The sequence below is a fragment of the Pristis pectinata genome, chromosome 5, assembly GCF_009764475.1.
Source record: "Pristis pectinata isolate sPriPec2 chromosome 5, sPriPec2.1.pri, whole genome shotgun sequence".
In the NCBI taxonomy this organism is placed as follows: domain Eukaryota; kingdom Metazoa; phylum Chordata; class Chondrichthyes; order Rhinopristiformes; family Pristidae; genus Pristis; species Pristis pectinata.
In genome coordinates, this window is record NC_067409.1 from 36266179 (window position 1) to 36291894 (window position 25716).

General features: G+C 38.2%; 1 protein-coding gene across 8 annotated transcripts in view; it reads right to left on the minus strand.

The window, feature by feature from the left end:
- adam22 (ADAM metallopeptidase domain 22) overlaps window positions 1-25716 on the minus strand; it is a 232200-nt gene that overhangs the window by 22930 nt on the left and 183554 nt on the right. For 4 of the 8 annotated variants that reach the window (XM_052015806.1, XM_052015805.1, XM_052015803.1 and 1 more), the window contains 6 exons: window positions 17609-17708; window positions 14117-14207; window positions 7767-7784; window positions 6888-6998; window positions 5198-5298; window positions 3595-3661 (listed from right to left, as the gene is read on the minus strand). In XM_052015806.1, coding sequence (XP_051871766.1) covers window positions 3595-3661; window positions 5198-5298; window positions 6888-6998; window positions 7767-7784; window positions 14117-14207; window positions 17609-17708 — 488 coding nt within the window. Of the gene's footprint in view, window positions 1-3590; window positions 3662-5197; window positions 5299-6887; window positions 6999-7766; window positions 7785-14116; window positions 14208-17608; window positions 17709-25716 lie in introns of those variants that run through there. The other 4 variants (XM_052015808.1, XM_052015807.1, XM_052015804.1 and 1 more) reach the window with 3 other exon arrangements.

A 25716-nucleotide genomic window follows, 5' to 3' on the forward strand; every position in this document is an offset into this window, starting at 1 on the left:
AGTCAATTTATTTATTTTTCAGGATGGTAGCATAGCCCACGTTTATTGCTCATCCCTTAATGCCCTTGAGAAGGTGACTGGGGAGTTGACCTCTTGAACCACAGTGTTGAAGGTACTCCCGTACTGCTGTTGGGGAGGGAGTTCCAGGTTTAGACTGAACAACCGTGAAGGAACAGCAATTTATTTTTATTGCAGGATGGTGGGAGATTTGGAGGGGAACCTGCAGACTGTGGTGTTCCCATGCACCTGCTGCCCTGGTCTTTCATGGTGTCAGAGGTCACAGGTTTGGGAGGTGCTGTTGAAGAAGCTTGGGCAAATAACAGCAGTGTATTTGGATATGCTACACACTGCAGCCCGTGTCAAAGTCAAAGTCAAAAGACAAAGTCGAGTTTATTGTCATATGCACAAGTACATGTGTGCATGGCTGCAATGAGAAACAAACTTACAGCAGCATTAAAGGCATCATATAAACAGCATTCGCAAGAAAAAGGTGAATTAAACATAAACTATACACAATTTTTACAAGAAAAAAAACACAATTAGGACAAAAAAAGCAAGTCCATTTTAGTGCAAAGTGATTAGTGGTCATAGTGTTGCTAAACTGTAGTAGTGATTAAGAACTGAATGGTTGAAGGGAAGTAGCTGTTCTTGAACCTGGTGGTGTGTGAAAAGATGGCATGGCCCAGATGGTGAGGATCTTTGATGATAAATGTTGCTCTCTTGAGGCAGCACCTCCTGTAGATACTACCAATGGTGGGGAAAGATGTGCCTGTGATGTACTGGGCAGAGTCCACTACTCTCTGCAGCTTCTTACATTCTTACATACCAGACTGTAATGCAATGTCAGGATACTTTCAACAGTCCATCTGTAGAAGTTAGAGTGTTCGGTCTCAAGCTAATCCTCCTTAACCTCCTAAGAAAGTAAACACGTTGGCGTGCTTTCCTTATGATTGCATCTATGTGCTGCGCCCAGGACAGGTCATCCGATACACTAGCGCCCAGGAGCTGCTGACTCTCTCCACCACTGATTCCCCAATGTAGACTGGTGCATGTTCAATTTCCTTCCCCTTCCTGAAGTCAACAATCAGCTCTTTAGTTTTGCTGATGCTGATTAAGAGGTTGTTGTTGCAGCACCACTCAACCAGGTGACCTCTCTCACTCTGGTAAGCCGACTCGTTGCCACCTGTGATTCGTCCAACAACAGTAATGTCATCAGCGAATTTGAAGATGGCATAAGATCTGTGCTTAGCCACACAGTCGTGTGTATAGGGGGTGGAATAGGGAACGAAGCACGCAGCCTTGAGGTGCACCTGCGTTGATGATCAGCGAGGAGGAGATGTTGTTACCAATCCTCACCGACTGAGGTCTGCCAATGAGGAAGTCGAGGATCCAGTTGCAGAGGAAGGTACAGAGACCCAGGTCTTGAAGTTTGACGACGAGTTTGGATGGGATGATTGTGTTGAACGCTGAGCTGTAGTCGAAGAACAGCAGACTGACATTTGAGTTCCTGTTGTTCAGATGATCCAGAGCAGAGTGAAGAGCCAGATAAATTGCATCTGTTGTTGACCAGTTGTGGTGGTAGGCAAATTGGAGCGGATCTAGTGTATGCTGGTGTTGAAGGGAATGAATATTCAGGGTGATAAATGGGCTATTTTGTTTTAGATGGTGTTGATTTTCTTGAATGCTGTTGAAGTTGCATTCATCTAGGCATATGGAAAGTACTCCATTACACTCTGGACTTGTGGCATAGAGATGATAGGAAGGTTTGGGGGAGGTGAGTCACTTACCACAGGATACCCAGTCTCTAAGCTGCTTTTGTAACCACAGTATTTATGTGGCTGGTCCAGCTGAGCTTCAGATCAATAGTGACCCCCCCGGGATGTTGATGGCAGGGGACTCAGTGATGGTAATGCCATTGAATGTCAAGGATAAGTGGCCAGATTCTCTTTTGTTGGAGGAGGTCATTTATCAGGAATTTTTGTGGTGTAAATGTTACTGGTCACTTATCAACACATACCTGAATGTTGCTTAGGTTTTGCTGCATGCAGGCATTGGCTGCGTTATTCATTAATGACTTAAGAATGGGATTGAACATTGTACGGTCATCAACAAACATTTCCACTTCTGACCTCATGGGAATGTCATTGATGAAGTAGCTTTAGATGATTGGGCTTGGGACATTGTCCTAAGGAACTCCTGCTGTGATGTCTTGGGGTTGAGATGATTGACTTGCAACAACCTTACTTTGTCCGAGGTGTGACTCCAGCCATCAAAGTACTTTTCCCTTGATGACCGTTGACTTCAGTTTTACCAATGCAGTTAGTGGTGTTAGCTGTAGATCAGCAGCTGACTTTCTTGCCTCTAAATCAGAAGAATAATGAATTTAAATCTCATTCCAGAGACTTCAGCATAGAAATTCCAGTGCAGTACTGAAGGAGTTCTGCACCGTTTGAGAAACTGTTTGTCAGATGAGTCACTGAACTATGACCCCCATCTGCTCTCTTCGAAGAATGCAAAGAGATCTTGTGAGAGAGCAGGGGGATCCTAGCCAAGATTTATCCTTGAATTGATATCACTAAAAGCAGGTTATTTAGTAATCGTTTTGCTGTTTATGGAAGCTTGCTATGTGTAATTTGAAGTACTCAAGACTACTTCATTAGTTATAAATAATTTTAGGACATTTGTGGTCATGAAAGGTACAATATAAATGCAAGTTTATTTTATTTAATAGTCATGATTAACAGCTTGAATTATCATCTGAGTGGTTATAATGATTTCCTTCCCCATCTTTCACACATTCTCCTTGTTCTCTGGTTTCCTCCCACATCCTAAAATTGTGCCATTAGGCTAGTTGGCTCCTGTAAATTATCCCTTAGTGCAGGAAGTGGCAAAAGAATCAGCGGAGTTGATGTGAGAGGGAATAACGTGCAGGGCTGCAGGAGAGTATGGAGAGGGAATGGGGACAATGGGATTGTTGCGCTGGGTGCTGATTGAGCTAACATCCTCCTTCTGTGTCATAATGCAAGGAGGAAGGAAAACATGTCTTTAAATTATTTTGGAAATTTTTCTTCAACCATTATTTGATTGTAGCCTTGGCAAACTTTGTACTTCTTAGCTACAAGACTAACCTTCAATTACTCTGATCATGAGAATTATCAATAGATTAATCCTCAGCAGAATAAAATTGCATGCAAAGGTTTAACAAACGTAAGAACCTATGACATGTGGAGAGAAATGAAGGTAGAAGCATCTTTTATTGGCAACCACAGTTCCAGTTTGCATGAGGATAATATTCAGAGAGAAGAGTAAAAACTAATCCATTAACTCCAGCCATGATGAAATATTTTTCCTCCAAGTATAAAGTGTAGTGATGTCAGATTAACAGATGAATTTTAATTTAAATCAACATCATGTTTATAACTCAGCTCGGCAGTTGTTAATTAATTCCTCATTCAGGCTATATACTTCAGTAAGGAAAAAATGGCAAAGGCAAACAGGAGTTCAATGCTCAAAATCCAACTGCTGAAGCTACTTAATCTTCAAGCCTTTATACAGCACTTACACAATTTATAACTATATATGTTTTGTACTCACTCTGTAGAATTGGAACGTGGCCTAAATTTCCTTCCTTTATTCTTCTTTCGATTGCCTCCTAAATTCCCTTAAGAAAATAATCAGGAAAAATCAGAGAAGTTTGGAAACAGAATGAATTGCACCATCAACTGACTCTAAAACAATTTAGTGATCAAATTTTATTTAACAGAAAAGGTACCACAGATGAACAACATAAACACCTTCCAACTGCTATACTTGAAAGCAATAAATTTTTCTATTCATCCACCTGCCAGCATTTTCCCTTAAGGTTGGGCGACACTCATTCACATAAAGAATGCAGACCTTCAGTTGGCAAACGATTAGGGTAGCGCGCACCAAAGTTCTTTTCAGTCCAGGATGTTGATTCTTACTATTCATGGTCAATAAAAGAAAATGGGTAGATGACAGTAACACTTCTTAATGCCTCCATTGTACCTAACCTGTGACGCAAATTGCAAATACCTAGTTGCTTTGAAAAGTACCAAAGGATTTACAATGACTGTATACTCTGTATTTCATTAATACTCGAGAAAACCATCATGGATATAGACCCTTGCATAGTGTGTCAACCTTGGCTCAGTAGTGGCACTCCTGTCTCTGAGATAAAACACTGTGGTTTTAAGGTGCGCTCCTGAGACGTGAGCCCATAATCTTGGTTCGCCCATAGTGCTACCGAGAGTGTGCTGCACCATCAGAGGTGCTTAGGTGAGATGTTAAACCATTGCAATGTCTGCCTTCACAGATGAACAGTAAAAGTTCCCATGTCTTGATTTCAAAAAAGAGCTGGGGTGGTTTTCCCCAGTATTCTGGCCAATGTAGTCTTTGCTTGTAAAGTAGCTTGGGATGTCCTGAAGTCACAAAATATATTGGATAAATGAAAGTTCTTTTACTTTCCCCCTCAACAATAGCATCCACAATAAAACAAATCTGAATAAGGTGCATGCAGTAAATTAAACAATAAAACACTTGTAAAAAAAACATATATCAATTTTTCAACCGAGTCTTTTTCTAACATATTTTTTTAATTCCCTGCCACTCCTAAGTGTAACCTAGATGCAAATGCTAATGTGCCTACATCTGACTTAAAAGTATACATATGCAGCATAACGCAGATTGGTAGGGCTAATGCTAAACATATTTCAACATAAAGGATTCTAAGCTAATACTTATAGTCACGGTATAATTGTACCTTATCTCTAAACTATTAATAATTGCAATGTACTGCTACCATAAAACAACAAATTTTACGACAGATGTCAGTTATAATAAACATAAAACTGAAACCTATATGCGCATATACAATGTCCAGAGCACTGGGGAACATAAACTAGATTGACACTTCCATGCAGTGCTAATTAGGTGCACCTGTTAATCAGATAAGATTTTAAAATGGTTTTTTTAATCTCTCATTGATATATTCTATTTATTTGAAGTTGAACAAAGGAGTTTTCTGAAGGAGACCAGCAAATCTTATTGTTAGTTCATTATTATTTGTAGGTAGCTACCTGTAGCTACTGGATTCTCTTACATTACAACAGTGACCATGTTCTTTAATTGATTATACAGTATTGAATTATCGCCCTCTATATACAAAAAAACTAACCCTGCCAGGAGTTACTGCGTGGCCTGCCATTTTCACAGACATCTGGAATATGCTTTTCATCTGGAATTCGTTCACTCCAAGAATGGGAGAGTCCATTTGATCTGAAATATTAAAAATATGTGCAAGGTAATTCCCTATTTTGACCTTACAAAGAAATGCCAGAATAATGTGTTTATTTCTTCTCTGGCATTTCAAAGTTGTTATATTTGGATACCAAAACAGAGATGTTGCTCTATCTGTTTTAGTATATTACAGCCATTAAACTTTAAACAAGGAAATTTGCATAATTTAGCTGAAGCAGTAGCCTTTGGAGTGAGAACCCTTGTGTGCTTACCTTGGTACATGCAGTTCAATACACTGTAGCTTATTCACAAGCAAGGAAAGTGGCCTTGTTTGGACATGTGCAAATTCGTGCAGCACTATGCACATTCACAATTTCCCCTTGTGTGCTCTGTATTATTGTTTGTAAGTGCTAATTTTGCTTTTAATATAAATGGCCATGTTAGACTATGTTAGACAATAGCCATGCCACTAATGGCCTGTACCAGGGAGGAACAGATGCACAACAGCACTCCTGAGGTATCTGTGCATGGCATTACAGGGTTTTCCACCATTCATTAAATTCCCTTGAAGGCTCTCAACACCATCAACCTTACAATTTTCCATATTTTGTTTCTCAGGAACAGAAAGCAGCTGATCTAAATCCAGATTTCAAGACAGGAGGAAAGGGGCTATTCTGTGAATCCAGATACCATCATGGGTAGACAGGCCATGCTTGAATCATGGAGTGTGAATCAACCAATCCATGGTGACTGGTATCTAGAGAATCAATTGGGTGTCTATACGTGATGACCCAAGGTAATTAAATGCATGAAACTATCTGAAGAACCTTATACGTCTTTAGTGGATACAATGACAGGATATGTTGAAAGTTAAAACAAGCAAAGTTTTAAAAAGTTCTAAAAGACTTTAATACAACAGAGGCAACCACTGCCATGTACTTACTGTTCCTCTGCTTGTGTTTCCTCTTCAGGATGTATATTTTCTCTATCCTTTCTAGATTCTCAGTTATCTACCTCTCTGTCTTTGACATTCAGTTGATTCTATTGCAGTTTGTGTTCTTACTGATTACACCTCTGAAACCTTTACACTGCATTGCCATAAAGTAGACACAGTAGATGATATTCCAGTTAGCCCCTGGACTTCGTAATTCATTCTTTAAAATTCTGTATAAATCCGAAAATTTTGTAATTATCTGCTGTCATCTGAGGAAAGGGAAGCAAACCTTGGAAAGGAGGGAAGTGAGTAACTGAACTGACTGAATCCTGCCCAGTGCAAGCTGAGGAATATTGTTGAGCAAAAATCTTTACTGCTATGTGTGTCTTGTCTCAACACTGTTTAACCATCATTTTGTTGTGTTAAGCATCCAAAAATTGGATGGCATAGAATCCCTTTTCCACCTGCCCTCAAGCTAGGTGCAGGTTGTTTGGTGCCTGGGTTAGTTAAAATTCAGAACTGGATACAAAGCCAGTTTTTGCATTAGCACCCCAAACACACACAGGAGGAAATTGGGTTTAAAATGGTATGAAGCTCAAGCTTTTATATAATGTGTGCTTTACTTTACTTGCTATGTAATTAACTCAATCTGCCTGTTGCTTGTAAAAGAATAGGTTGAAAGAGAAATGCAGACCTTTTCTTAGAACTAGATGCTGAATAGTTTGAGCTGACTCCAGGAGGTATGTCACTATAGAAAGAGTCAGCTTCCCCGGGCTTTTTGACATAGTCTCCTTGTGGCATTTGCCTACAAACAGTGAGAAGGTAGGAAAGAAGAGCCATCAAACCCAGAACAAGTACATCTAGAACTACCATACATCATAACATACTATCAAATAATTGCGTTCAAAATTCAAATTTAGTTGATGTTATGCTGCATGGTATCACAAGCAACATATTTCAAAGCACACCATGTGGGAAATGAAGGCTGTAAAGATAAAGTTGTAAATGATTAGTAGTGTGACAAGGATAGAAACTAAGCAGCCACTGAGTATTTGTCCTCATGTTAAACCTGGAGCTGGTCAGCCCAATGATTCAACAGGAATGTCAGACTCCCAACCAACGGGTTGTAAGCTTCCATTCTAGCCTCAGTTGGCATTCAGATGTGTCAGTTGTCATTTGGACAGTTGTGTTGGTTCTTGCCATTCTGTTAGGTGGAATGTACACAGCATGGAGACCTGAATCTCAGAGAAGAGGGAAGACCAACAAGCCTGCCCGTGGCCCACAGATGAACAGTTCCCACATGGAGCAGTGCCGAAAGAGAAGTCGGCACTCCAACCTCTCTGCTCTTCCAGTCAGAAGAGGAAACCTGGCTACTGCAGGGAAAGAGGAAGAGGAAGGTGAAAGAGGAGGAGCAGAAGGGGGAGAAGGCAATATAATGGTGTAAACTGAGAGTGTGATGGCAAGGTAGGCCCACTGATTAATCATGATTTACCTGTCAGAATGAAAGATTAAAATGGAATTAATGCTTAAAGAAAATACATACTCTGTAGAGTCCTGATATGAAATCACATACCTTCTTTCTTGATAGTTTCTTTCAAACATGAAGCAGAGGGAGCAAGTAATAAAACACTAAGTCAAGGTGAGTTCATTTCAAGGAAATTGTTCAGGAACTACAAAGCTAATAAACAATATTTCATGATGATTAAGCACTATCACATGGAATTCATATGGTATGGTTATACAGTCGTTCAGTTACCAGAGTAGAATAAAAAGGCCAGAGACATGAGTTTGAGTCCCCACCATAACAGCGAGAGAATTTAAATTCAAGTAATTCAATAAACCTGGAATAAACAGCTGGTATGAGAAATAGTAACCACAAAACTATCAATTTGTCATAAAACCCAATCTGCTTCATTAATAGCCTTCAGGGAGTATATTCTAGCCTACATGTGATGAAATTCTTTAGTCTGGTTGACCCTTAACTACATTCAAAAACGGCCTAGAAAGCCACAATTCTGGGGCCAAGTGGGATGGAGAATAAATGCCAGCCTACCTGCGATGTCCACATCCTGCAAACAAATAAATTAAAAACTTTCATGTTAATCAGTCTTGGAACATCCTACTTTGCAGCTTGGTGTTTATCAGTTTTGTATCCGATCTTCAATCTGCTACATAAATCCTAAAGAAGTTTTTGAGAATAAATCCGTTCATTCAGACAACTCCAAACAAGAGGTGTTATCCTGTTGAAAATCACTTTAATCTAGAGTAGAGAAATTTCAGGTATGTTTCTGGGTAAGTTAGCACCCATTGGGCAATTTGTTTTCTTATGCTGACATTCTCATTCTCCCCAGCACACATTTTCTGGTATAAGACTCCTCAAATGATGTCAGCAGAGATGCAATGTTTCAGCAGCAGGATTTTTGACCTGACTGATCTGAAAACGACATCGCTTTTCACTCACAGAACAACCAAGTTTTACAAACCCCTTTTCCCCTGAAATTGTTCTAGTTAACGGGCCAACTCTCAAATTGCATTAGGGAGATCAGCTGAACACTATACTCAAAGATTGAAGACAGCATCTACTTTTCCATTAAGCCCATGGGAGCAGACAGACTGGACAGAGGCATCTGCCTGTATTGTCAGCTTCCCTAAAGAACACAAATTCATATTCTGCACATGTCCTTATAAAGACCTCCCTCACAATCTCCTGCAAATAGTGCCTGGTTGTGGTCCAAGAGGATCTACATGATTCCACAGATAGTGTTGTTCTTCACCAGCCTCTCCTGTTCCCTCTGATTCCTTCCACATCCCTCCCACCATTGCAGCATCTGTTCATTCAAAAGCAACACTATCAACACTAGAAGAGAATTGCTTGTATTGTGATCTGTCCCCGTAAGAACTAGCTGCAAAGATCACAACTGTTGTGTTACTTGCTGATGACTCTGATATCTTACAAGGGAATATTGCATTGAAGTTGACAATGATCATTTCATTGTGGTGTCACACAGAAAAAGCCATTAATGCTATCGTAATACTAATAAAACAGCCTGGAGGAAGTTCTAGGTTTTTGACTTTATAGATATCAGGGATGAATGTTACTTGTGCTCAGGTTATCCATGGAAAAGTCTGTTCCTCTTAAGTATATTTCCTGGCAAGTGACCAATTAGACTCGACTGTAAAGTGGACTAAACTACCCTATGATCTATGGGTGAATGAAAGTTGACCCTTATTATTTCAAACAACAATGGTACATACATAGCTGTTTTATGCCAGTATTATTTTTACATCAGGTCCTCCTCCAAGAACAGAATAGTGATCATGGGTAATTATTTATAACAGTTCCATGACTGACACATTAGGAGTGGTTTAGTGGCACACCACATTAACTTTATAATGTGATATGATGGAATGGCTGAGTTTCAACGTTTACAAGAGGGTAAAAGAAAAATCACCGTCTTTTCTCCCATCTTGCTGGAGTCTGCAAGCTCTTGCCTCCATACCTCAGGATATAGGAGACGGTCAGTATCTGTGAGAACCCTTGGTTGCCAACAATGCATAGTCAGCTTAATGAACAGAAGGTTGGATTGCAAGTTTGGATTTGGAACTGGCTTGCCCACAGAAGACAGAGAGTAGGGGTGGAAGGCTGTTATTGTGGCTGGAGGTCTGTAACCAGTGGTGTTCCGTAAGGATTGATGCTGAGACCTCTGCTGTTTGTGATAGATATCAATGATTTGGATGAAAATGTAGATGGGTGGATTGGCAAGTTTTCGGATAACACCAAGATTGGTGGAGTAGTGGACAGTGTAAAGGACTGTCAAAGAATACAGTGGGATACAGATCAGTTACAGATATGGGCAGAGAAGTGGCAGGTGAAGTTTAATCCGGGCAAGTGTGAGGTATTGCACCTTGGAAGGTCAAATGAAAGGAGAAAGTATACAGATAATGGTAGGCTCCTTAATAGCATTGAAATACAGAGGGATCTTGGGGTCCAAGTTCATAGTTCACTGAAAGTGGCTATGCAAGTGGGTAAGGTGATAAAGAAGGCGTATGGCATGCTTGCCTTCATTGCTAGGGCTGTTGAGTATAAGAGTAAGGAAGTCATGCTGCAGCAATACAAAATTTTAGTCAGATTGCACTTAGAGTTCTGGTCACCCCATTATAGGAAGGATGTGGTGACTGTGGAAAGGGTGCAGAAGAGGTTTATCAGGATGCTGCCTGGATTAGATGGTATGAGCTATAAAGAAAGATTGGACAAACTTGGGTTGTTCTCCCTAGAACACCAGAGGCAGAAGGGAAACCCGAGAGGTTTTTAATATTATGAGAGGCACAGATAGGGTAGACAGTCAGAATCTGTTCCCCAGGGTAGAAATATCAAATACCAGAGGACATGCTTTTAAGGTTAGAGGGGGGAAGTTTAAAGGTGATGTGAGGGGCAAGTTTTTTTACGCAAAGAGTGGTTGGTGCCTGGAGTGGGTTACCAAGGGTAGTAGTGGAAGCAGGTAGCTTGGTGGAGTTTAAGAGGCTTTTAGATAGACACATGAATATGAAGGGAAGGGAGGGATATGGATGATACACAGGTAGAAGACGTTTAGTATAAATTGTCATCAAGATCGGCACAACATCTTGATGCCAGTGCTGTACTGTTCTATGTTCTAAGTTTGCGGGCAGTGAATTCACAGTCTAATGTGGACCAGTAAAGTCACCCAGTAACCCAGGCAACCATGGATAGCTAATGACCTTTAACTATGGACAATGACTGGAAGCTTAGCAATGTAATGAGTGAAGTCAAGTTCAATTCTGATCCTGTAAGCAAAGGGAAACTGAGGTCAGAACATCAGTTAATGCTTTCATAATTGCACTTTAATACACCAACTTCTGTTTCACCTTTACATTTATTTGTTGCAAGTTACTTATTTTCTTTAAAGAAGTAATGACCGGTTGCAATCCAATAAGTAGCTTCCAAAATAATCAGCCATAGCAAAAGTAATGAAAATGATCAAATATGAAATTCAATAAAAGCTACTGAGCAACCAGCAAACAAACAAAAATTCCCTTATATCCCCAACCATTAAAATACAGGTCAGATCTAAGCTGGCTACTGCCTCTCAATCATCTCTAAAAGATTAGGAAAAGTAATTAATTGTATCAGGAAGCAACACTTACTCATCAATTACCTGCTTGGTTCGGGTTTCACTAGAACCTCATCATAGTTCTAACCTAGCTAGGAAATGAGACCTAAGTACCAGTCAGGAAGTGAGAGTCAGTGGCCTCAAGGCTGAAAACTATTGAGTATGGTAGGAGGGAGTCCTAGCAGAAGTTAGCTTAGCGAAGGTTAAAGGGAAAACTCTCCCATGATTGGAAACACCTTTCATCGTGGAGGAAGGCTGTGGTTTTCAGAGGTCAACCAGTGCAGTTGCAGGACATTGCTGCTGGAATTTTTCAGGGAAGCCTCCTCTGACTCGATAATCGACACAATGCACAGCCTCCATCATAACATCGAGATGTTCACTGATGATTTGAGTCTTCCGATCTAGTTCTGAAAATGAATCAGCCCATGCCAGAAAGACTTTTGTTGCTGTCTCTCTGCAACATTAATATCTTGGCAAAGGCTAAAAACGGGGTGGTGAGGCCATGATTGACCAAACTCATAATTGTCCCAGTTGTATAAAACAGCTTTGTGAACAACTTTGAGGATGGGTATTCTGGGCCAATCAGCTCACCTGTAAATGGGTTATTTTTAACTTGTTCATGGGATGTGCATATATTGTCCATCCTTCACTGCCACTGAACTTATAAGGCAATTAAGAGTCAACCATGTTGCTCAGGGTCAAATAAAGACTGGGCTGGGAACGGATGGCAGGTTTCCTCATCACAGTGAAACTACAGATTTCTACCACAATTTGATAATTTAATTGTTACTGTTACTGAAATTAGCTAATTTGTTTTGTTCTTCCAGAGTTTTATTTAATTACCTGAATTTAACTTCCCTGGATCTGACGGCAGGATTCAACCTCATGTCCCGGAACAATGGATCAGAGTTGTGTCCGCTAGTCCAATTACTACTCTACCCATGTAAAACATTAAAATTCCAAGAGCATGATAAATAATCAGCACTCACCTAGATGGGTGCATGGGTGGCAACACTTAAGAAGCTTATCAGTGGATTTCAATTAATACCCCTGCCATTCACTCAATATCCAGCCCTTCATCACTGGCACACTATGGCTGCTCTAGGTACAATGTACAGCACGATACAGACATCAATATGGAGCAAAAAACTAACTGCTGGAGGAACTCAGTGGGTCAGGCAGCATTTGTGGAGTCTGTGTTTTGGGTGAGACCCTTCATCAATCCAGATGAAAAATCTCAACCAGAAATGTTGACTGTCTATTTCCCTCCACAGATGCTGCCTGACCCGCTGAGTTCCTTCAGCAGTTAGTTTTTTTGCTCCAGGTTTCAGCATCTGTAGTCCTTTGTGTCTCCAGAAATCAATATGATGCATTTATTAATGTTGGTCTCGGGTTATGTCAAATCACGAAAGGTTCGTTACATTCTTTTTCAAAGAGGCACAAAAACAAATAATTGGGGAAAAGGACTGTAGAGGCAGTTTTGATGTTGCATAATAAGATAGGTCATAGCAAACTGGTATCCCAATCAACTTCCTTTGATTTTATTTCCACTGGATAACAGGCTTGCTGTACCCATTTTATCCCCTAAAGTCGGAAACTGCCCCAGTGATATGCGGGTGGGGAGTGGGAATCTTGGGACTTTTGGTGCATTAGAAATGCAATATAAATGCATTTCTTCTGGGTTAATGTTGAACTTGTACTAGACCTTGGTCAGACTGCTGTTCAGGTACAGAAAGTTTTGGAAATGCTCAGCAAGTTGAAGCATTTGTGGAGAGGGAGCTAAAATTTGAAGTCAATCACCCTTCATCAGACTTCTGATGATGTGTGACTAACCTAAAATATCAGCCCAATTTCACTCTCCATGGATGCTGCTTGACCTTTTGAAAATTATCAGTGTTTTGAGCTATATTTCAGATTTCCTGTGTCTGCAGTATTTTACTTTTGCAGAGTAGGCATGGTGCTCAGTTTTGAATCTATCTGTTATTGGAAGGATTTAAGGGTGTACAAACTGACAAATAGGTTACCAGGATTAACACTATGAAGGGACATTTGAGACTTTTTTTCTACCCAAAAGCTTAAAAATATAAAGGTCATCGATGTAATGAGGAATCACAATTAGATTGAGAGCAATGGATTGTTTCCACTGTCATTAGGTCAGCAACGTTTGAAAACAATCACCAAAAGAATTGGCCAGAATGATTAGAACATGTGATGTTCAGTCACATGTCATTGTTGAAGCTGAGACCCTGAATTATTTTAAACAGAAAGTCAGTTGCTTGGGAAAAAATATTGAAGAGGCAAGCAAAGGAAGAGGGAGAGAGTGGGATATGGCCATGTGACTCTGCTGACATGCACTTGTTGGGCCAAATGGCAGATCTAACACGATCATACCAAGGGGCAGAAAAAGCTCTAGGAGCTGTATGGCCTGCTTGTGTCCCTTTTCTTAAAATTAGGTGATTTTCTGGGCTTCAGCTGCTGGCAGCGATTTTCACCCATCAACCATTTCATGGGTTTTTTTAATAAGTGTGGCAGTGTGGGAGGTGGGTGAGAGTTCATCATGGTAGAATGGACCTGTAAACTGTCTCTCAACTGTTATCCGACTTCTGTATTATTTTGGTCAATGAAAATAGTAAAGTACACAATATTGATAAGTGTGAGACCATCAGCACATTGTGAGAGAATAAATTCTAGTACATTAGACTGTAGCAATTGCCTTAAACATTATTTTAAGATATTTTGGAAATGAGCTCAATGGAGTCACATAGTAGTACAAGAGCTAAGTTTATATACTCACTTGTAAAACCACGCTGCAACAGCCAAGACAAGGGCTGCCATCAGGATGGTCCCTGCAATGGTACCTATAATAATATTGGTTCTAGCTGATCCTGAAAGAATGGGAGAGAGACACAACCAATTAAAATTACTGAAAAAACAGTCAATGACCTGGATTTTAATATGCTTCATAACACTTTACTTCATGTCAAAGAATTTCACACCATGATTCGCTCTAGCCTTTAATACATTATGAATAAATATTTTGATATATAAATGCCATTTCCCATTATCTTCCACCAGAGTTCCAATGCTAGATCAGTGAGAACTCCCTCAGAAATTCTGGGGATTAATACACTTCAATTAGTTTCATTCATTTCTATTTCTAGTCTATCAGTGGAATAAACACTATTTAGCCTCTTGTGTATTTCCTAATTAATTTTCATTGCTATTAAAAAGTAAAATGTGACTATTTATTGATTAAAAGTCTAATATGTTGACCAATTAACTTTTGTCATTTAATGGTACAAGACACAACTCAGGATCACGTAAATTTCAATTTTTGAAGTCAGGTTGTTTTTTTTCCTGTAACAAAATGTTAGATTTCTGAGTGAATTAGCATAATTTATAACTATAAAACATTTTCGTATAGATCTAGTTTAAAGTGGACAATTTCGATATACATAATGGGAAATCCTATGATTCAAAATATTTCCATTTATGAACTTCTTAACAATTGATAATGCCTACAAAACTTGTATTTTAAAGGGACACAAAAAGTTTGCATGTTTTAGATCTCAAGGTTCACAAGAAATAAGAGAGCCAGGTTCATACAATATAAAATTATTTAAAAAGTACAGAATCCCCAATAAAAAATGTAATAACTCAAAACAAAAAAGTCTTTTGGGACCAATAAAAGCATTAAAGGATTCAGTAACGTTAAGCACATCTTCAAATTGTGGCTGCTGGTAGAATTACACAAAACCATAAGAAATAAAAAAAAACAAGGAGCATCTTTGGCATGAAATGTGTTAATAAAATTTAAAATGCTGGTTCAAATTTCTCAAAATAATTATATCATTAGTAAACCAATCAACCCAAATCAAATTTATAAAACAAAAGACTATTCATAAAAACATGGCAGAGTTAATATCACACCAGATACCAAAACAGCCTTTGGCAATATTGATCACTAAATTTATCAATAATATACTTAAGTAAGTGACACAATATCAACACAGATTTTATAGAATTTAGAACAAAATTTTTAATATGATCTAAGCTGAATGAAACAGCACTGAGATACAATAATAATTTTTTTCAATTTTCCTGCTGAATTAAATGATTGGTAGTAGCAGGGTAATGAATAGTATCTGCCATTATCATGGCCATTCAATTACCATGATAATTACACAACATTTGGCACAAATTATGAGACAATAATGGGGCCATGAGGGAAACAAGGAATTGTTGACCCGAGCAAACAGGTCAACCAACTTTTTCATCAGTTAGGCTGAAGGTTTGGGAAATAAACAGTGCATGTACTGATGAGGTGTAAGCTAAAGTTGTTGAATTGTATTTCAAATAAAGTACAGAAGGAAATAAGGAAATAAATGAGACAAATAACAAGGAAAAATGTGTCTTTTAATTTAGAATTTTACATTTAAAATTTTTCCAACAAATAAAAATGAGATTCCACACTTGTCACAGTTGCTTTTCAGCATCAGTGAGGGTGTTGGCAGTATTCAATACTTACCACATCATTAAAGAGCACTTAATGTGTAATGGGCAAGATTTAATATTTTGTGGCAAATTTAACTCAAACTTAGAAATACAGCAACTTCACACAATTCAATCAGCCACTGAGATGCCATTCTGAGGACAGCAACTTTTGGACATGGTTTTATCTCTGAATCCGTATTTATCTGAAGTTGCTCACCCACTTGTGCTGAAAAAAGACCCATTAGCCTCATAATTAATGTTAGAGTAAATTATGGCCCAAAGTACCTGAACATTTATAGAAAATTCATTCTGAGGAGCTGACAGAATTAGAGTTTCCAAAACTTTACAATAAATGCATGTACACTAATTACAATTTACAATACCAATTAGATATGGGCATTTGTAAGCTTTAATACCAATAGAAGTGGCCACCATATGCAAAGTATTCCCAAGCAAAATGTGAGAGAGATTGTTTTATTAAATTGCCCTTTTGTTATCCTGGATTATAGTTGTTGATTTTTTAAAAATTAGCTCTGTTTTAATGAGTCATCTTCCTCTGGCAAAATGTAATTACATTTTGATAATTTCTGCTCTTCCAATTAGCAAAGTTATTATGTTAATAAAATAATTTCTTATCTGGCTAAACCAGCTAAGACCAGTTATTTTACTTAAATTACTACATCGGACAAAGAAGAATTAACCACTATTTTCTTGCCTCTCCTGCAACGACTGTTTCTGGATGTCTCTTGACAAAACCTGGGTCTCATTGTCTATTTTTCTTTCGACACTTCTTTTGATACAATTTAGTTGCCAGTTCTCAGAAGAGAAAGCCAACATTTGTATTATATCAGTCCCATTTCTAATTCATGATTTATGTAAGAAACTTTCATCCTTTGACTCATTCTATTCAATTATTATGGTCAAAAAGTTCTAGCTCTGCTCTGGGCTAAAACAAAATGTTTTACCTTGACTTGTCTTCTTTGCAACACCCACATGATACATACTCCAAAATTAGCCCTGTTAAGTTCTCTCTCTTCATGACACACAGTGGGTTAGAATTCAGTTTTGACTGTGCAAAAAAAAATGCAGTATGGCAAAAGCCTGCAACTACAGTTTTGCAAAAGGCTGCTCAATAGACAGATTCAATCATTAAGTAGGCCACGTGTTATTCCAGCATTCATTTCTGTTCAATCAATGGAAAAAATATTGCAAGGCAAGTATAATTGCAACTTGAGATAAATATCGATGCAAAGTTAAAAACAATGTTCAAGAGCTGCTGTCCTGAAAAAGGCATCCGACTGGCTGGCTTATCATTGAAAAGCACTGAATGGCATTAAGTTGGAATGGAATGAAGTAGAACTAAACCAACGGAATTTATAGGCAGACTAAAACACATTGGCATGTCAATATGGCATATCTAGCATAACTGACTAGGGATGAACTTATAAATTCAATGAACTACATGCATTGGAGAAAATCCAGTACAAGGAGGGGATAAAAGTAACATTGGCCAGTTTAGAATTACATAAAGGGTAGTCAAAATCTATAGTGTTCACCCAAGTGGCAGCTTCAGATGTTATGTCAATTGAAATTTCAACAGATTTTTTTGGATTAGGGTATCAAAGATAAAGGCAGGTAAATGAAGCACAGGTACAAATCAGCAATGATCACATAGAGTGATACAATAGGCTTGCTTAACTGAATGGTCCAATGCTGTTCCCATAAATGGTACCGATGAAATGTATCTATGAAATGCTAACATACATTCAAAAGTGAACTTAATTAGGCAAACCTAGTCCTCCTGTGCCTGTTAATGCCTTTGGTGCATATTTACTGCAGTCACTGCCATCCCAGGATGGGTCACAGGCACATTTCACTTCATTACTGCAAATCTGTAATAAAATCATACAATGAATGACTTGTTGCACACAGAGCAGTGAATCAAATACTGTAAGCAATATTCAACTAACTGTTTACTACCCTGGTAATTGATCAAAATGACTTTGGATAGGTCTATCTATAGAAATAACAAGCTGTCCTTAAGCAGTCAGAAAAAAATTCTAAACAGCTTTAAAAGTGGGACATTATTTTGCACTCAATATTCTGAAAACAGCATTATGAATTAAAGTGGATTATCATTGGCTTGAAAGGATTTTTAACCTTGCATCAAATCAATAAAGAGAAATCATGGTAGTTTCTCTACGTTGGGTCTCAAAAAATCTATAATCAAAAAATCTACAATTGGCAACCGTTCACTTTCCTCATATATTGTAAGGACAGGATTAATCAGACTGACCCAAAGCTTCTTAATGTCAAACAGCTGCTTATTTCCTTTTAGAGCATTTTTAAAAGCAGAAGACTGGCATGGAATAGTACAGGTTTATAATTGTAAGTTTTACTTTGTAAACTAAAAATGATACTATCAATAACAGAGTTGGGAAGTTGTGCCAGTTGTTCGAAAAAGGGTTTCATTTAAAATTAGTTATTGATAAGGGAAAATGAAAAAAGATCATTTAATTTCAGCTTATATGGAGCTATAGTGGGTAACGTAGAAATGGATGAATTCTCATGCAGCAAAGCGAATTAAAAGTCTTAACAATGGGTATCACTAATGGGACCAGCCAGTACTCTGTGCTCAGAAACGTAACATGTTTGAGTCCTCCTACTCAATTTGCAAAGTACTTATTGTAAGTTTCAGGTATTTCTGTATACTTAATATATGCTGAAATCTGGCATCCAATTGTGAACCCAATTGATTTGAGGCATAATTTATAAGGAGGGACACACACACCTTGACCCATTCTCTAACAGAGAATTCAATGGGGCTCAACCAAGCAGATCTCAGTAAATCATTTTATTACTCTCACTTTAACTGAAACTTAAAATTTGTTCCATAGGGATATCTCATGACAGTGTTCAAATGTCACATTTTCAGAGCAGAATAAAATTTGCCAAATTGAGTGAGAGATCCTCTTTTCCAATCTCATCAATGTATAATATTGCATCTTACATGATAATATTGAAAAAGCTCATCTAACTTTTGCCATTTTGGACCAGAGTATCCATAAAAGCTACTTTTATTATTGGCTACCTCAAACTTCTCTTAGGTGACGGAGAAATACATTTTACCAAACTATATAAACTTCTGCTTCAGCTTGAACTATTGGAGTGAGCGCTGCTGAAACGTAATTGTTCAATAGTGAGGCAAGGTTGGGAGCCAAAGAGGTATAGACAACATGACATTAAGTTCAGGATGAATGTTGCACTATGACTGCCTGCCATAGAACAAAGATCATCTTGCTAGACCATATTTTTCCAAATAGATGGAATTACATCCTGAGATCAACATTTCAGTACATATTAAAACACTAAGAACCACTACAGCCTCTTCTTGTTCAGTTCTTTAGTGTAGTGGGTCTGTTTCTTTAAACAAAATCTATTAATTATTTAAAGATTGATTGTTGGAAGGAGAATTATGCATTTGAATTTGATTTTTGAAGTGTTTTCTTTGTAAAGAAATTTATATGTACAAATAAAAAATGTTCCTTTTAAATTCATACATTGCTGCTTACTTCTAATACAGAATGGCAGGTTAGTGGAATACTAAGCTTTTCCACACCCAATATTAGTGTCTCAGATAACTTCAGCATGGGCTTGATATGAACCAGACGCAACAATATCAAGTTCAGCATTAATTTGTGCTGAATTACACGACTACATGCAATGAAAGCTTTTCCATTAAAGATTATCTAAACTAATTTAATTTCAAACAACTCTTAGGAATAATTTCATTCATTCTGACTGGATTGGATTCAAGATAGAACCAGCTGTCAATAAACAGCACTAAGCACGTATAGCCATTTTGTTACCTCAGATGAAATCAAAACATAAAATGCTGGAAAATAAATGCAAGGACAATAGAAATTATAAACTGAAAATTACAGTTTGGGTTTCTCCCTTTAGAATCTTTCTTTTCTTTTATTCTGAATTGATTGATATTCTTTGTATTTGCAGTATTTTGTGTCTGTATTTTGAATTTCTAGCATTGCAGTTTTCCAAGTTAGTCTGTACACTTACAGAACACTTGCTGAACTTTGACATCATATAACTTTGAAAATTAAGTCAAAGAACATAAACATCATTTCAAAGTTTACAACATTCAATCACATTTCCCCAACAAGGCTGGTAAGCAAATATGGCTCCTCCAAATTCCTGTATGATAAAAAGATTAGAAAGCTGATTCATAGGTTATGTAAAAGTAGAATCATTCCTCAGGCATGGATCAAAGGTAGGTAAATGGAGTTAGATTAAACATGCTTTGTTGGAACTGCAGAATAGCATATTATTTTGCTATGCGGAAGGTGACTGTCTGAAAATTGAGGTGTCTAAATAGAATTTAGTTTACATGGAACAAGTCTGGTATTGTTAGCTCCTCGGATGCTGTACACAATTCAATAGTGTACTAGTGTTAGTCCTGTTGATGCAAACATCAAGGGAAAGCTTTTCATGCTTTCACTAATGTCATTGCAAAGCTTCAAACAAATGCTTTCTTCTATTCAAATCTATTGGATAATAAGACAGCTTCACTGGAATTAATATAGCAAGTTATTTCTTGTTCCTACTGGTAAGTTAATTTTTGAAGAGATGCTAACAATTTGTGTAATTACTCTAGAAGTACTGTCTTAAATACCTCAGAGGAAAGTAGTTTGATGCTGTATGACACTGAGCTTCTACTTCATCAATTTAATCAACATTAGATATTCTATGTACAATACCACACAATTAGGCATTTCTGTTATGAATTAGCTAAGTATTACATTTGTGTATCAAGCGCAAAAAAATATTAGTATTGAATGGAACATATTCAATAATTAATGGATGTCTGATCACCTCAGTATACTCAGTGGATGACAGGATGAGAACCTTGTCAAGTGGGGTATAAAGGATTGTATTGTTACCCTCATTTTAATTTCCTTGCAAATCAATGTTGCAGTTAAATCATCAAAATTTAACAATTCCCAGCTCAAGTTGCAAAGAGTTCAGTCCAAGAAACAGAAATCGAGGCATCTATGAAAAATATAAGCGCTACTTGTCAGAACCCTCTTTTCATTTTAAACTACTCATTGTGATCTTTTAGCTACAACTATATTAAATTCTGTGAAAGAAATGGCTTTGCACCCTAACAATTATGATGTAAATTAATTGAACCGTGTCATTCTTATCCATGAACCTATGAACAGTCTCCTCATAGTAAAATATTTGAATTACTCACTGTACAAATCCAAGGTACTGCAAAATAATTTCTTCTCATCTGTCTTAGCATACATTTAATTTCAATGCTCAGACTGTACATAAATTTAACACGTTATGCTAAATATTTTAAACCTGATTTCATTCTTCATTTTCTTTGTTAGCTTGGTGCACTTAGTTTATGTAAATTCATCTATTAGAATGCTATAGTGCATTATTTAGGAATGAAAATGTGTAAGTCATTTTGCAGTCTTCGCCATTCTAAATACAGATTCTTGTATAATAAGAAAAGCAGCCAAATGTCAGGTTATATTTCACTGGTGAGAATAAATGGTGGTGATTACCTCATCTTCAGAGCACTGTTAGCATTTCAATCTTACTACTGGTGAGTAATGAGTTAAGCAAATAATGTTTATTAATGAAAATTAAAATAATTACACTTACCAGTTGATGATTGCAAACTATGTAGATCTGACTTCCCAGTAAAAAAAATAATTTAATTAGATATTGAAAATATGGAAAAATGTGCAAAAATCTACTGGCTGACCAATACCAATACTCTTCACTACTTAGCTTATTTACATATGAAACAGTTATTCAAAAATTGGAATGAACTTCAGCTACAAGCTCATGTAAAAATAGAAAGTAGATGTTACCTGTGTCATGTGATTCTACTTCTCCTAATTCGAGAAGTTCATAGTGTTTCTGAATCCTGTGAATCTGTGCTGCATTTTCCTAATTCATTTGGAAGCAACTGTAGTCTTACCAGGAGCATCCCAGCCTATGTTTCACCCAGTCTCCTCCTTAATGTACTCACTCCTGAAATTAGCTTTGAATCCCTGCAGTTCACATGACATTCGTTCAACCAAGCCTACTTGATATTCTCCATTGGCTCTGCAATGGTAGAGCTAGCAACAGAACTGTTATCATGCATGTTTTTGCAATTAAGGCCAGCTTAACCCTGCATGAAGCATTGGGCCTTATGGATCTGCCGCACAGCATTCCTTTAATATGTCATTTTTAATACCGAAAAATTTCCAACCTTACAGTTTTACCAACCCTACATCCAAAGCATTTTTAGATATTTCTGTGTGAGGTGCTATGAGTTAATTCTTTGAGGGCAATTTTAATCCATCAGGAGAAGATGTGTTAGTGGGTTGGTTGAAATGTCACTTCTACTGAACTGAACAATTAGTTAATATCAGCATTACATCATAGTAATGCTGATATTAACCTGCTCTTTTGTGCAGGTTTCAAATACATCAATTATTCTTCAATAAATTTCTTTCTGATGATGTTATTGAATTGAGAGCTACTTTATTGTGGATTCTATGGGAAAGCCAGTGCAACTTTCCCAACAGGTGAACGAACAAGGAGGAGGATCTGGAAGCAGAAGCCCCTTCCAACCCCAGCTCTTACTCATTTCCCTTTCTGCAAGACTCTCTCTAAAGCCTCTTCGACAACTTACCCATTTTCCTGGAATGGAGTCACAAAAGGCCAGATCGGAAAAGATGGCAAGTTTCGTGGGGTTTTTTTTGTAAATGGTTAGAGATGTTCAAGGAACCCAGGTATCTTTGTTCACAGGTCACTAACAGCAGCAAGTGGTTTGGAAATAGGAAGTCAAATAGTATGCTGGCTGTTATTGCAAGAGGATTTGAGTACAAGATAAAGATTTCTCACTACAATTTTATTGGGTCTTGGCAAGACCACACTTGTACTGTGTACAAATTTGGTCTTGTTACCTGTAAAAGAATAGACTTGCTATGGGAGCAGTTCTGCAATAATTCACCAAACTGGTTCCTGAAATGGCAGTCAGTCAGAGGATGGGAGACTGAATACACAAGGTTTCTATGCTTTGGAGTTTAGATGGAGCACATCACAGAAACCAGCCTCCGCTCCATGAACTCTGGCTACACTTCTTGCTGCCTCAGTAAAGCAGCCAACATAATCAAAGACCTCACCCACCCCGGACATTCTCTTTTCTCCTCTACTATTGGGTAGAAGATACAAAAGCCTGAAAGCACGTACCACCAGGCTCAATGACAGCTTCTGTCCCGCTGTTATAAGCTCATTGAACAGTACCCTAGTACAATACGATGGACTCTTGACCTCACAACCTTCCTCATTATGTCCTTGCACCTTATTGTTTGGCCGCACTGCACTTTCTCTGTAACTGTAACACTTCATTCTGTATTCTGTTACTGTTTTAATTAAATAATCTGTATGGATGGCGTGCAAAACAAAGTTTTTCACTGTACCTCGGTACATGTGACAATAATAAACCAATTTACCAATTTTGTTCTCATCTGCCGAGTCACCCCCTCTGCCCTTCCTACGGCAGCACTTACTTTATGTACCCCTGCTGGTCCAAGTGTCCCAGAGACGGTGCTGACTATTTCCACCTCGATCCCATCAGTTGATTCTGTGCCCACTCGGGTCATCTGTTGCTGAAACTCTTTCCTTGCCTTTGTCACCACTGGTCTTGCCTATTCCATCCCCCACCTGCCTCGCCTCCCTTATTTGATGTTCCTTAGACTTGATATCAGCCAAAACTCTATCATCTCTATCCCAACTCACACCCAGTCCAGTTCACCCATCACCCTCCAACATTTGTTCACTTCACGACCGCAGGCCGTGGCTTCAAGTGCAGTGCTCTAAGTTCTGGAATTCATTCCCTAAATGTGTCCACTTCCTTTAAGGTACTCCTTTAACAAGACTTCTGTCCTAATATTTTATACGGCTCCTGTGAAGTGCTTTGTGGCATTTTGCAACATTAAATACAATTTGCTGTTGCCAATCACTGCCATTAATTACATTCTACTTCACATGGTTAGAATCTTGTGACTTCAAGGATCTATTGTTCTCCAAGGTATTTATTCTGCCAATGGTAGATGTTCCGCAGTTGTTACTAACTTTACAGCTCAATGATTGCTATTACATGGGGAACATCTGCCAGTTATATCTGAGAAAATAATTTTCATCTATGAAGCCAAGATGTAACCTTTTGTATCTCAGTTCTGACACTGAAAGTGGTCTACTCTCTTCCACTTGGATAGCTAGGAGTTTCCTGTTGACAGCAACCAAATTAGATGCTATAATTTTAGTTGCCAGTCAGCATAGGTCTGGTGTTGCAAAGAGACACACAGTATAATAGCTGGATAACAAATTATGCTTAAATACAGTACCATCTTAGATTGTTTGGTGCACAATGTTTTAAAATATCTGGACTATCTATTCACTGGAATGAACTTATCAATTATTAAATACTTAATTGTCCAAGGGCTTTTATATACATGTGGTTATTTAAAGCAGAAGAGTTCAGAGTCATTTCCTGCACACTTGGTTCTCAAAAATTCCTTATTAATTCCCGACAACTGCTGTTGTTCAGTAATTGCTGGACTCAGGTCAATATTTGATTTAGGCTTTCAGTAGTGTCACTTAGAAATCTAGGCGAGGGCTGGAATCTGCTATCAGATCTGTGATGAACCCCTCCCTGCAAGAACCAGGAGGGTCAGGACAATGCACAAATGCAGAAGACCCAAACTAGTTAGCTCCTCCACGCTGGAATTTTCTTGACTACCATGTCATACCTGGCGTAGGAGCATAGAACAGTACAGCGCAGGGTCAGGCCCTTCAGCCCACGATGTTGTGCTGAACTAATTAAACAAGTAACTAAATGCCTAACTAAACTAATCCCTTCTACCTACACAAAGTCCATATCCCTCCATTCTCTGCACATTCACGTGCCCATCTAAGAGCCTTTAAAATGACTCTATTATACCTGCCTCCACCACCACTTCTAGCAGCACATTCCAGGAACACACATTCTCTGTGTAAAATACCTCCCTGCACATCTCCTTTGAACTTACCCCCACTCACCTTAAATGCATGCCTTCTAGTATTAGACATTTCAACCCTGAGAAAAAGATACTAGCGGTCTACTCTATCTATGCCTCTCATAATCTTATAAGCTTCTATCAGGTCTCCCATCAGCCTCCACCACGCCAGAGAAAACAACCCAAGTTTGTCCAATCCCTCCTTGTAGCAGATGCCCTTTAATCCAGGCAGCATCCTGGTAAACCTTGTCTGCACTCTCTCCAAAGCCTCCACATCCTTCCTATAATGGGGAAAGCAGAATTGAATGCAATACCTCAGATGCCGCCTAACCAGAGTTTTATGAAGTTGCAGCATAACTTCCTGACTCTTGAACTCAATGCCTTGACTAATAAAGGCTAGCATGCCATACGCCTTCTTTACCACCCTATCAACCTGTGTAGCTACTTCCAGGGAGCTATGGACTTGGACCCCAAGATCCCTCTGTACATCAACACTGTTAAGGGTCCTGCCATTAACAGTGTACCATCCTTTACATTTTTACATTTGATCTCCCAAGGTGCAACACCTCACACTTGGCCGGATTAAACTCCGAACTGCAAACTCATTCATTTTGATGTGCAGAAACAACTGGTAGGGAGAAGAACAAGTGTTAGTTAATTTATGCTGAATGAACTGATTGTAGTTAAATGCTTAATTTTTAAACATTCTTGATTTAAAAAAAATTGATTCCTTGATTTATAAAATATTTTGATACTTCTTAACATCAGTGACATTCAGAAGCTTTCTGAGTTCTGGACCACAAACTAGAAAGTA